At 41.0% G+C, this 13,118-nt stretch overlaps 1 protein-coding gene across 5 annotated transcripts in view; it reads right to left on the reverse strand.

Moving 5' to 3' along the window:
• LOC125906049 (uncharacterized) overlaps window positions 1-13,118 on the reverse strand; it is a 181,656-nt gene that overhangs the window by 167,375 nt on the left and 1,163 nt on the right. The window contains exon 3 of one of the 5 annotated variants that reach the window (XM_049604446.1): window positions 9,642-12,730. The exons of the other annotated variants lie outside the window; for them this stretch is intronic. Within the exon in view, the coding sequence (XP_049460403.1) occupies window positions 11,188-12,730 (1,543 nt within the window). The 3' untranslated portion in view covers window positions 9,642-11,187. Of the gene's footprint in view, window positions 1-9,641; window positions 12,731-13,118 lie in introns of those variants that run through there. 5 annotated transcript variants of the gene reach the window in all.

Genomic DNA, 13,118 nt, shown 5'->3' on the forward strand with positions numbered 1-13,118 from the left:
GGATTTAGAGTGCATCATAGCACTGAGACAGCACTAGTCAAAATTACAAATGACCTTCTGATTGCTTCAGACAAAGGACTTGTCTCTGTACTTGTTTTATTAGATCTTAGTGCGGCGTTTGACACAATTGACCATCAAATTCTACTGCTGAGACTGGATCACTTAATTGGCCTAAAAGGTTCTGCACTGAGCTGGTTTAAATCTTATTTATCTGATCGTTTTCAGTTTGTTGACGTTCATAATGAATCATCCTTACGTACCAAAGTTTGTTTTGGAGTTCCGCAAGGTTCTGTGCTCGGACCAATCCTATTTACTCTATAGATGCTTCCTTAAGGTAACATCATTAGAAATCACTCTATAAATTTCCATTGTTATGCGGATGATACACGGTTGTATTTATCGATGAAGCCAGAAGAAAGTAATCAATTAACTAAACTCCATAACTGCCTTAAAGACATAAAAACTTGGATGAGCACCAATTTCCTGATGTTAAATTCAGACAAAACTGAAGTTATTGTTCTTGGCCCCAAACAACTCAGAGACTCTTTATCTGATGACATAGTTTCTCTAGATGGCATTGCTCTGGCCTCTAGCACTACCGTAAGAAACCTCGGAGTAATATTTGATCAAGATTTGTCTTTTAATTCTCATTTAAAACAAACCTCACGGACTGCATTTTTTCATCTGCGTAATATTGCGAAAATTAGGCCTATCCTGACCCGAAAAGATGCAGAAAAATTGGTCCACGCTTTTGTTACCTCAAGGCTGGATTACTGTAACTCTCTGTTATCAGGTAGCTCTAGTAAGTACTTAAAAACTCTCCAGCTAATTCAGAATGCAGCAGCACGTGTACTAACAGGAACTAAGAAACGCGATCATATTTCTCCTGTTTTAGCTTCTCTGCACTGGCTCCCTGTAAAATCCAGAATTGAATTTAAAATCCTATTGTTAACTTATAAAGCTCTAAATGGTCAAGTTCCGTCATATCTTAGAGAGCTTATAGTGCCATATTATCCCACCAGAACACTGCGCTCTGAGAACGCAGGGTTACTCATGGTCCCTAAAGTCTCCAAAAGTAGATCAGGAGCCAGAGCCTTCAGCTATCAGGCTCCTCTCCTGTGGAATCATCTTCCTGTTACGGTCCGGGAGGCAGACACCGTCTCCACATTTAAGACTAGACTTAAGACTTTCCTCTTTGATAAAGCTTATAGTTAGGGCTGGCTCAGGCTTGTCCTGTACCAGCCCTTAGTTAGGCTGACTTAGGCCTAGTCTGCCGGAGGACCCCCCTATAATACACCGGGCCCCTTCTCTCCTCTCTCTCTCTCTCTCTCTCTCTCTCTCTCTCATATTCTATTACTGCATCTTGCTAACTCGGCCATTCTGGATGTCACTAACTCGGCTTCTTCTCCGGAGCCTTTGTGCTCCACTGTCTCTCAGATTAACTCATATCACAGCGGTGCCTGGACAGCGTGACGTGTGTGGTTGTGCTGCTGCCGTGGTCCTGCCAGATGCCTCCTGCTGCTGCTGCTGCCATCATTAGTCATTAGTCATACTTCTACTGTTATTATACACGACTATTGTCACACATGTATACTGCCAGATATTAATACATACTTTCAACATATTGTACCACAGTAGCCAGAACTATAACTATAATATTATTACATTCATTAATGTTGTTGTAAGCTACTGTCATTACCTGCATCTCTCTCTCTCTCTCTCTCTCTCTCTCTCTCTCTCTCTCATTGTGTCATACGGATTACTGTTAATCTGTTATGCTGATCTGTTCATCTATTGCACGTCTGTCCGTCCTGGAAGAGGGATCCCTCCTCAGTTGCTCTTCCTGAGGTTTCTACCGTTTTTTTTCCCTGTTAAAGGGTTTTTTTGGGAGTTTTTCCTGATCAGCTGTGAGGGTCATAAGGACAGAGGGATGTCGTATGCTGTAAAGCCCTGTGAGGCAAATTGTGATTTGTGATATTGGGCTTTATAAATAAAATTGATTGAATTGATTGAATTATCCACAGAGGTCTCTTCCTCTCCAAAGCAAACAGACCAGCTGATTTACACCAGTAGAAACACTCAATAAGGACCTTCAATGTTACAAAACAGTGTTTTTCCAATGCTGTTTGGCTCATTGTAGAGGGGCTGCTAACTACTTTGGCCAATGTGAAAACATCAGTATCTCTATCGTAGAAACATGGCAGTGCAACATGGTGATCTCTGTAGAGGAGGACCTGCTGCCTGTGTAGATACAAACGTCTCATTCTGAGGTAACCACAACAGTGTATCCCCCTGAATCCTCCACACTGGACCTTTAAAGAAATGTATTTGGACACTGACGGCGTCAGCCAGCAGAGCCTTTCCCTTTTGTTGCTGCTGGTTTTCTCCCTCTGTCCATGTTAATGGGTGCTGGATACTAAGTGCCTACTAATGGAATGGAAGCTTACTAATGGGTGCTAGATGTGATATGCCTGAGTCATATCACATCCTTTCAGTTTCAGTTGTGATGGCAGATTGCACCAGTCGTGTCTCAGGCTGCTGTTGATGCATAACCACAAGACCGGCTCACCAGGAAAAACCCCAAACTTGCTGATGGCCAGGCCACGCCTGTGAGAGAGAGGGGCACCTCCAGAAATGTATCATAGAGGTGGCCAGATGGGGCCACTTAAAATCTTGGGGTGGCACACCAAAACTAAAAGCCATAATTTCAGGATTTTATTATACTGTTGTAGTATATAGGCTAGTAAAAAACTATCAGAAAGACTTAAGGAAACGCCTACTGATGTACTTTGGTTTATTGTGTTACATTTAATGTTACTAATGATCTAATGTGCACAGACTGATAACAGTACAGTTAACATTTTGAGTTCCACAATAATCTTGTTTTATTGTGTTATGTGTATGTGTTAGGCGATTCATTGTTTTTAAAACAGGCTAGTTATCCTTATACAGCTTAATTTAAAGGTGTAGGCTACATTTATTGTAATCAAAACAATTACTGGGAGAAAGCAGGTACTGGCAGATACAAACAGAAGCAAGCACAGAAATACTCATATCTTTGCTTTATGTAACAAGAATTTCCCACCAGGAATCAATAGTCTTTCTGATTCTGATTACCAGGCTATACAGTGTGTTTAACAAAAACTCATATCATTGTTTGATGTAATACAAAAAGAATTATATTTACAAGAAAAAATTCCCAAAGGTCCGACCTGGTATTTGAATCCCATTAGTCCGACCTCTCAAAAATCCGGCCGCAGTAAAGTTACATTTCAGGGGGGACCAGGCAACTTCCCCCTTTCAGTAAACACAGAGCAGCGGTACCACTAAACAGCCACAATGTCTCAATGCGCGGACTGTGAGGACAGTTGTGTTTATCTCATTGATGGAAAATCACATCATCTGCTGTATGTGACGTACATGCCCTTATTTGGATAACACATAGTGGTATTCCCCACACACGGGAAGATGTTTTAAGTGGGGGGGGCTGCCAACTGAATGAATGAATGAGTGACATCATTGTATTTTTTTTCCTGCTGTATAGCGCATCGCACATCGCCACTCACTAGGCTGCTGACTGGCTGCCATAAGCTACACACAAATAAAACATTAAGAAGTTCTAAAAAATGCAAATTTCATTAAATTTTTTCCATAAGGAGGCCAACAGTAGAATTCACCACATGACAAAAGCAGACAAGAACTACCGTAATTTGAGCGCTGTCCTTGGTGCTGAAGATGTCCCCGAGCCTGTTACAGGCAGCGGTTATAACAAAATCACTTTAAGCGCTGTCCTTGGTGCTGAAGATGCAAAAACAAACAAATGTCTATATGCATATCTGTAACTAGAAAAGCACTCGGAGAGCGCAGACCTCCACCAAGCAGGTCGGATTTCCCGCCATTTTATTATTTTATCCACTTCGCTTCAACCGATCACCACCAAAATGTTGTCATCTGTTCCTTGCCCCATTATCAACCTTTCCTGAAAATTTCATCAAAATCTGTTCCGAACTTTTTGAGTTATTTTGCAGACAAACAAACAAACAAACAAACAAACAAACAAACAAACAGACCAACGCCGGTGAAAACATAACCTCCTTGGCAGAGGTAATAAAAAAATAAAAACAAGACAGCTGTTGGCAACTAACGCTGTTGCTGTTGCAGCTACTGTTAGGCTACTACTGTTATCCAAACTAAATCAAAGGAAGCAAAGATTGTTTAACCTATAATTCCACATTATGTTGCCTTCTCTCCACAGCAAATACATTATTTCCTTTTAACAAATGGCTCAGAGAAATACCGTCTAGCAAAGTTAAATATTTTCACCACCATTTTAGTTATGAAATAATTTTTCATTTTTATACAATTTATTGCTGCATTTTACTCAACGAAGGCTATTTGGTCAGCAATTGCTGCCAAGTCAACACTCGACTCTAGAGCACCTCTTAAAAAGAAGTTAACAAAGCAAAGAAAGTTCGCTCCTTGGTGTAACTCTCAAACCCGTAAGTTAAAACAATTATCGTGAAAATTTGAAAGGAATTGGCGATTAATCAAACTGGAAGAATCTCGTTTAATCTGGACAGACAGTCTCAAAACTTATAAGAGGGGCCTCCGCAATGCCAGAGCAAACTATTACTCAGCTCTAATAGAAGACAATAAGAACAACCCCAGGTTTCTTTTCAGCACTGTAGCCAGGCTGACTGAGAGTCAGAGCTCTATTGAGCCTTGTATTCCTTTAGCCCTTAGCAGTAATGATTTTATGAGCTTTTTTAATGACATCTATTGCACGTCTGTTTGTTTGTTTATTTGGATCTCTTTTAGCCCACTTGGGCTATTCTTCCAAGTCCATAGCATAAAAACATTACAAAATAAACACAATACAGTATAACTGAAACACAATACAATATAGAACAAACACAAACCAAAAAACATACATACAACACATGGATGGTATTATACACACACACAACAAAGCCTATACAGATAATATTACATAGAAGCTATACCCTCAATCACAGTCATACAATTACAATAAAACTTCAAATACTCCTTAAAAAACACCCCTAATATTTTGTTTAAAATATTTTTCTGGTAAATTCCTAATGAGATCAGGTGAACCATTCCATAACTTCACAGCACAAAAACAGAACATCCTTTTACCAATTACAAGCCTAGTTCTGGGTAAAACATAATCACTTGTGCTAGCTGCTCTTGTGCTGACTAAATGTCTGTCTTTTACCTGCTGGAACCTGCTTATCAACAGTCTTGGCTTCTTTTTAACATGTAAGTTATAAAATAATTGAAGAACATTTCTAGCTATTATGTCCCTGATATCCGACCACTCTAGTATTTTGTATCGCTCTTCAATAGGAGTATCATTTGGACATCTAAGAATAATTCTTGCAGCCTTATTTTGTGCAGTTTGGAGTCTACTCATTTCTCCCACTCCAGCATTACCCCAAACCGCAGCACAATAATTCACCTGACTCGCAATTAAAGCGTGGGTCACTTGTTTTAATATTTTTGTGGATAAATATTTGGCTATTCTACCAACCATAACAGCAGTCTGAACCAGCTTCTTACATAGATTAGATATATGTGGTGTCCAAGACAGATGACTATCAAGTTGAACACCTAACAGTCTAGTCTCATCTATTTGTTCAATCATTGTACCATTTGTCATGAGCTGTAAACAGGGCAGTGTTTGCTTCTTCCTCACAGAACCTATAAGCATTACTTTTGTTTTCTTTATATTCAGTACGAGTTTGTTCATATCAACCCAATCCTTAATGGTCTCTAGATCTTGCTGCAGTGATGTCTGTATGTCTGCACATGAATACCCCGGTACATACACAGTAGTATCATCCGCAAAAATTGTCATTTTTGATCGGACTAAAGCATATGAAATATCATTTATATACAGCAGATAAAGGAGAGGCCCAAGACAACTGCCTTGAGGCACGCCACACTGTATGTTTAGAGGAAAAGAATAAGATCCATTTATAAAAAACGATTGTGTTCTCTCAAATAAATAAGCATGAATCCAGTCAAGAGCGGTTTGTTGGAACCCATAATGAAGGAGCTTTTTCAATAATATACTATGATCTACCAAATCAAAAGCTGCACTAAAATCCAAAAATAGTACACCAACATATTTTCCCAAATCAATTTGTTCTAGCCATTGATCAGTCATCTCAATGAGAGCAGTTGCTGTGGAATGGTCCTTACGGTATGCGTGTTGATTAGCAGAGAATAAATCATTAGTTTCCATATATGACCAAATCTGAGCACTGATTATACTTTCCAGTATTTTACTCAGTGCAGGTAAAAGACTAATGGGCCGACTGTTCTCAGGTGAGAGAGGTTCTTTACTATTCTTTGGAATTGGACATAGCTTAGCTTCCTTCCATACTCTAGGGAAGTGACCAGTGTCAATTGACCAATTATACAAATACCTCAAAGGGGCAGCAATCTGACGTGCAGCATACCTCAATAACCTGTTGTCCATTAAATCATAACCTGCAGCTTTCCCATCAGGAAGTGACTCTAGCAATTTCATAACCTCCTCAGTTGTTACAGAGGATAGGGAAAAAGAGCACATTTTATTTAACATGATATTATCAATCAGATCATTGAGAGTCTGTCCGTCCTGGAAGAGGGATCCCTCCTCAGTTGCTCTTCCTGAGGTTTCTACCATTTTTTTTCCCTGTTAAAGGGTTTTTTGGGGAGTTTTTCCTGATCAGCTGTGAGGGTCATAAGGACAGAGGGATGTCGTATGCTGTAAAGCCCTGTGAGGCAAATTGTGATTTGTGATATTGGGCTTTACAAATAAAATTGAATGAATTTTGAAAGCAAAATTGTATTTTTTTTACGCCATCACAAGGAGTCGCCAAATTAAAAAACTCAGATCCTCTTAAAACACGAAAGTAACATAAAATAAACAAGTAACAGCAAAACAGGTTCACAGTGAATACACAAACACATTTATCACAATTTAATGCTAATTCTACATGAACTATGGTGGTTAGCACTCTCGTCTCACAGCAAGAGGGTTGCCGGTTCGATCCCGGGCGTGGGAGCCCTTCTGTGTGGAGTTTGCATGTTCTCCCTGTGTCAGCGTGGGTTCTCTCCGGGCACTCTGGCTTCCTCCCACAGTCCAAAGACATACAGGTTAATTGATAACTCTAAATTGTCCGTAGGTGTGAATGTGAGTATGAATGGTTGTCTGTCTCTATGTGTCAGCCCTGTGATAGTCTGGTGACCTGTCCAGGGTGAACCCTGCCTCTCACCCAGTGTCAGCTGGGATAGGCTCCAGCCCCCCGCGACCCTCAAGAGGATGAAGCGGTTAGAAGATGAAGATGAAAAACTATTCAGTTAAATGAATAATTTCTTGTGATCTTTGATGATAAGATCATGAGATCATATCAGGTATGCAGTGATGATTGCTGGGTAACATTCGTATGTTGATGTTGCCTAATGTCACGTCTCTTTGATCATGTGACGAGATGAGACGATATCTGGTAGTTAGTTTAGGCGCAAAATCTGTCAAGATTGAAAAGCTGAGCGCATCTACAGGTCCAGTGAGCAGTCGTGTCTTTTAAACATAGAAGCTGCAGTAAGAAAGACGAGAGAGAAACCAACAGGAGGAAAAAGACGCAAAGCCTGAATTTGAAACGGGTGTGGTATGGACCCAAATGCAGTACACAGGCGCTCAGGAACAGTTGGTAATGACCTTTATTTTCACCACAGCAATCAAGGTACGGAGCAGATAGAATAAAGTTCGTTCTTCGGGCTGAAAGCCCTCACACAGTCTCTGGGGCTCAGACGAGGGGGAGAGACGCGGCCGGAGTCAGCCGTGGAACCGAGGGGAAGCTCCTTAGCCCCCGGCTCGTAGCCAGATGAGTAGTCCGCGAAGGTAGAGGCACCGATGGGGAGCAGGCAGGAGGACAGACGAGGCCAGGCGGAGGAGTCGTTACCAGCCGAGCAGTCAGATACCAGAAATGTTGAGGCAGAGCACGAGGTCAGGGACAGAAGGCAGGTGAGGAGAGCAGGTCGGGAACAGGCAGAGTCGGCACCGGGAGATCAGACAGGAGATGAATGCCGGAAAGTCTCGCATGACGCTGAAGAACAATCTCGCAACGAGTGAGAGTGCTGGAGAGGCTTATATGCAGGGCTGATTATGATGAGCTGCAGCTGTGCAGGCAGGTGAGCAGAGTTCGGCTGATAAGGTGGGCGTGGCTGGCAGGTAGAGTGAAGCAGAGGGAGGGAGAGTGGAAAATCACTGCAGCAGAGTGACAGGAGGGGAATGAGAGACAGGGACTGTGACAAAATTAGATTCATCTGGATCTTGTATAAACAGTTGCCAGTGGTGTGTGTGTGTGTGTGTGTACACCTTGTAACTAGTAGCTAGCGTGCACTGGGACCTGTCCTAACTACCTTACACCACTGCCTTCTGAAACACTGTGACAGCTCAACCTGAAAACATAGTGTTCTAAGCATTTTCAGAGAGCTTATCAGAAATGTGACTCACCATGGGGTCAGACTGCAGACTGGCAACAATAAGCGGGGTGTCCTGCTCCAGTTTGCAGGGGCTAATCTGTGGGGCTCACCCTGCCAGTGTGCAGAGGCCCAGCAGACGGCACTCATTTAAAACTTCACACTAGTCCCAGTGGAAAACTGATATTAGATGGAAATAACCAGGACTGATAGAAATCAAATAATTAAAACCATATAATTACTGGTGATGACAACCAGGAGCAAGTAATGGCAAGTGGCATCATTAACCCTGCTACACGTCCTGCAGACTCACCAGACGCCACCCATTGAGCAGGTTTGGGATGCTCTGGATCAGCGTGTACGACAGCGTGTTCCACTTCCTGCCAATATCCAGAAACTTCACACAGCCACTGAAGAGGAGTGGACCAACAATCAATCAACACCCTGATCAGCTCTATGTGAAGGAGAAGTGTCGCACTGCGTGAGGCAGAATGATGTCACAGCAGACACTGACTGATTCTTTAGGACCCAAAAATGTATTTCTGTAGCACTAGTCCTGTGAAATACTAATATATGTCTTTTTGTAAAGATCAAACGTCACATTTTAAAGTGTCCTTTTATTGTGAGCATCCCAAGACACACCTGTGTAGTAATGATGCTGTTTAATCAGCATCTTGAGAAGCTACACCTGTCAGGTGGATGGATTATCTTGGAAAAGGAGACGTGCTCACGAACACAGACTTTAATACATTTGTGACCACAGTTTAAGAGACAAATATCTATTGAGGCAATTAAAAAAATCTTTAACTTTAACCTGTGAAAAATGGGAGCAAAAATACAAGTGTTTGATTTAAACTATGGGTGTTTCTAGTGTCTCTGGTTTTACCACGAGTGTATCTATGTCACTGAGGCAAGGAGCAGGTCTATATAATTAAGTCGTATAATCAAACAGAATAAACTACATTTTGTCTTTAAGTTAGTTCATTTCAGGAAATCTCATTGGACTCAAGATGAATTTTGCAAAAGAGACCTGAGAACAAATTATTTAGAGACCAACAACTGTAGGTCTGTCCCTACCAATATTTATTGAAATGTAAACTCTGGTCATGTGAACTCCACATGAAGTTAACCTGTAGAGCGTCTGCAGTGTTGCCAGGTTTGTGTGTTTCAGTTCAGTAGAGTCTCATCAGTCCGCATAATCCCCTCAGTGATGCAGCTGAGTTGACTCTCTCTAGCAGTCAGTGCAGAAATCACCAACAACAGAGTTAGTCTCATATTCTACGTGCACTTTGATGATCCGTCAGTTATGATGGTGGTGTGTGTTTCTCTGTTGACTCTCTGTTGGATTTGCTGCTCAAATTAAACTGCAACTGTTTCAGTAACAAAGAGAAACAGACATTTATTGAGGAAAGTTCAGACTCAAAAACCTGCTGATGATCCAGTAAAGACACTCAGAGCAAACTGACTTCATCAAGCAGAGGTTTTCTTAATGATTCACAGAAAACGGCTCCAGTCAGGACGATTTCATGTAGAACATCAGAATATATATCAATCACTGATAATATGGCTTGTTAAAGACACAGTATAACATAAATGAGCTGTGTCATCTGAAATATTTTAACTAGTCATCTCAAGCATGAATACACATCAACACACCAGGATATATAAATGTGCATGAATACACATCAACACACCAGGATATATAGTATATAATAACATTGATCAGAATATAAATCAAATGTAAATACATCAGACATTGTGTCTAAATTCTGTGACATCCTCTGTACAAACTGATTAACATGAGAAGGAAACATCATGGTTAACTACTTTATATGTTCAGTACAGTTTATATCATATATGTCTCAGTGTTGTGTTACTGTCCCACCACCAGTTTAATGAGACTTCTGTCAACATCAGAATGAATCACAGCCTTGTACTGACTGAAAAACACATTAGAAAACCTTAAAAACAATGAACCTACACAAAGAAACTAAAGAAAAATAAATGTCTTGTTTAAAGATAGAGGAGGGGAGCTGCTGTACTCAACATCAAACAGCAGGGGGCGTCCTCACTCCATTTAAAACCAGAGCTGTTGATCCAAACAGTTTTCTAATCTGTACAGTGAAGTTAAACTGGAAGAACAAAAACAAACAGCCATTAAATACCACAGAGGGCGCTGTTTGAGGAATTACACATCTGATATTTAAAAGGTGATTACATTTGAATGTTCTTATGTAGTTATTACATCAACATCACACTTAATATATACAGAATGAAACACATTTCACCAACATTGTATACTGTGTTTTCTACACAGCTGACCCCCCATTATCTTTCTGTTCATCTACAACTTACTTCACTGCTGCTCTACCAGCTGCTCTACAAGCTGCTGTTACTCTACCAAACCTGTACCTCAGCGCTGCTTTGATTCCTTCATTTTTATTCATTTCATGTTTCATCTCTTCCAGTCTCGTGACCTTCTCTGTGTCTCCTTTCTCCTTCATCTTCTCAATCAGGAAGTCCAGATGGACAAAAGTGGACAGTGACTTCACATTCAGGGCGAGCTGCTCCAGAGTCACAACATGCTGGAACGCTTCTTCCAGCCACTGATCTTTTTCTTTCTCAAGTTCCTCGATGTTCTTCTGAAGAGTTTCCAGAAGGCTTGTTGACTCCTCACAGCCTGCTTTACTCTTTTCATACTTCTCTTTCATGTCCTGTATGGTCATCTGAACTTTCCTTGTCTTGCTCACATACTTCCACATTTTTTTTATCATGATCTGATTCCTTTTTTTCACCCTTACATACAGGACATTGTTTGCCTTCCTCATGACCTGATACACAACAGTCGTCCACACATACAGTGCACTGTTTATCTTTCACATGAACTGATGCAGGACACCTCCCGGTACAGACAGTGCAGTATAATTGTTTTTCATGATCTGATTTATGATATTTATCCTCACATACAGGACACTGTTTTCCTTTAACATGAAATGATACACAACACTTTCCCACACATTCAGTGCATGGTTTGCCTTTCTCATGATCTGGTACAAAACATTTATCCTTACATAAAGTGCATTTTTCTTTCATGACCTCACAGTGTTTTGGATACCAGGCCAGTGTGCATGGATAGTGACAGTTCTCCTTGCAGACAGTGCAGCAGACAGTTCCTCCATAATTTAACCCAAGTGCCCACCATCTCCTCTCACTGACAGGTCCTTTAACTTTATAGACCTCATCAACTTCTACAGTGAACTCTTCATTGTTCTTCATCTCTTGTTCATATTTCTTCAGAGCTTCCTGATTCTGCTTGATTGCACTCTGTTTCAGTTCAATAAACTCAATTCTCTCTTGCAGGTTGTGGATGCAGGCTGCTAGTCTGATCCGCTCCTTCAGAAGCTTCACAGTTTCCTTCAGCTTTTGAGATTCAGTTTTTTTGAGGAAGTTTGTGAACTGACTCAGTCCTTTCATTGTTGTTTTATCTGCATGTTGAAGAGCTTCTGTCTCCTCTGTCCTGTCTTCATGCTGGCAGTTATCAAACAGGAAGTGAACAGGCTGATTGTTCTCATCTTTGGCACATCTAATCTCTGCAGTCTCGATGGCTTTCAGAACATTTTTAGGAGTTCTTCCATCTGAGTGTGTGATGAGGGCAACAATGTTCTTCTCCATGTTTTTTCCAAACAGAGACACAACTGAATCAAAGATGTACCTCAGTCGGTCATCCAGTCGATTCTCACTTGCTTTCATCACCAAACCCACTGCACTGATCTCATAAACTCCATCGTCTGAGCGGAACAAGTCTAATAACCTTTCACTGATGATGTCATCATGTTCAGTTCCTCTGGTGTCTCCATATTCAGGAGTATCAATGATGGTCAGAGAGTAGGGCAGAGTTTGACCTTCAAAACCAAAGATCTCGTACACGATCACATCTGATGTCTGACTTTCACACTGACTTTTCTTCTCGTCCTCTACGATCTGAAACCAGACATCGTCCTTCCACTTCACTCCCATGGCGTAGTTGACCAGAGCGTTGATCAGAGTAGATTTTCCTGCTCCTGTTTCCCCCACAAGCAAGATGGTTTTGTTTAACTTGCTTGGATCCTTTTCACCGAGAGTCATTCTTGTCAGAGTTCCAATATTCTCTTTCTTTGGTTTCACCTGGTAAACATTAGGAGATCCTGGTCGGATCAGAACTTTGCAGGTGATGTGGTCATATTTGGATGAGACTTTCCTGTAGAAAAGGAAAGATATGTGGTATACAAAATAAAAAAAAACACTGAACATGGAATTAAATAAATAAAATAACTGTTCTTGTTGGGATCTTTTAGTAAAAGCCTTTTAGCCTATGAGTCTATACAGTATAAACAAACTAATCATCTACAGGCCGAGCAGTTACACAGTATCTGATATTAGGTTGATAAGTTCAGCATTTAAAACTTACAGCCTCATCACCAAATAATGTTGTGTGTGTCTGCTACATGCCACAAAGCACCTCCACTGAACATCATCTAAAGGTTGTATTTGGTCAGCAACATATCTGTGCTTTTGATCAGTGTCTGAGCTCCATTTTAACATCACATTTTGCAGCCACATTGCATCCCTGTGTGCAGCGCAATGCA

Source organism: Epinephelus fuscoguttatus, linkage group LG18, assembly GCF_011397635.1.
Source record: "Epinephelus fuscoguttatus linkage group LG18, E.fuscoguttatus.final_Chr_v1".
Classification (NCBI taxonomy): domain Eukaryota; kingdom Metazoa; phylum Chordata; class Actinopteri; order Perciformes; family Serranidae; genus Epinephelus; species Epinephelus fuscoguttatus.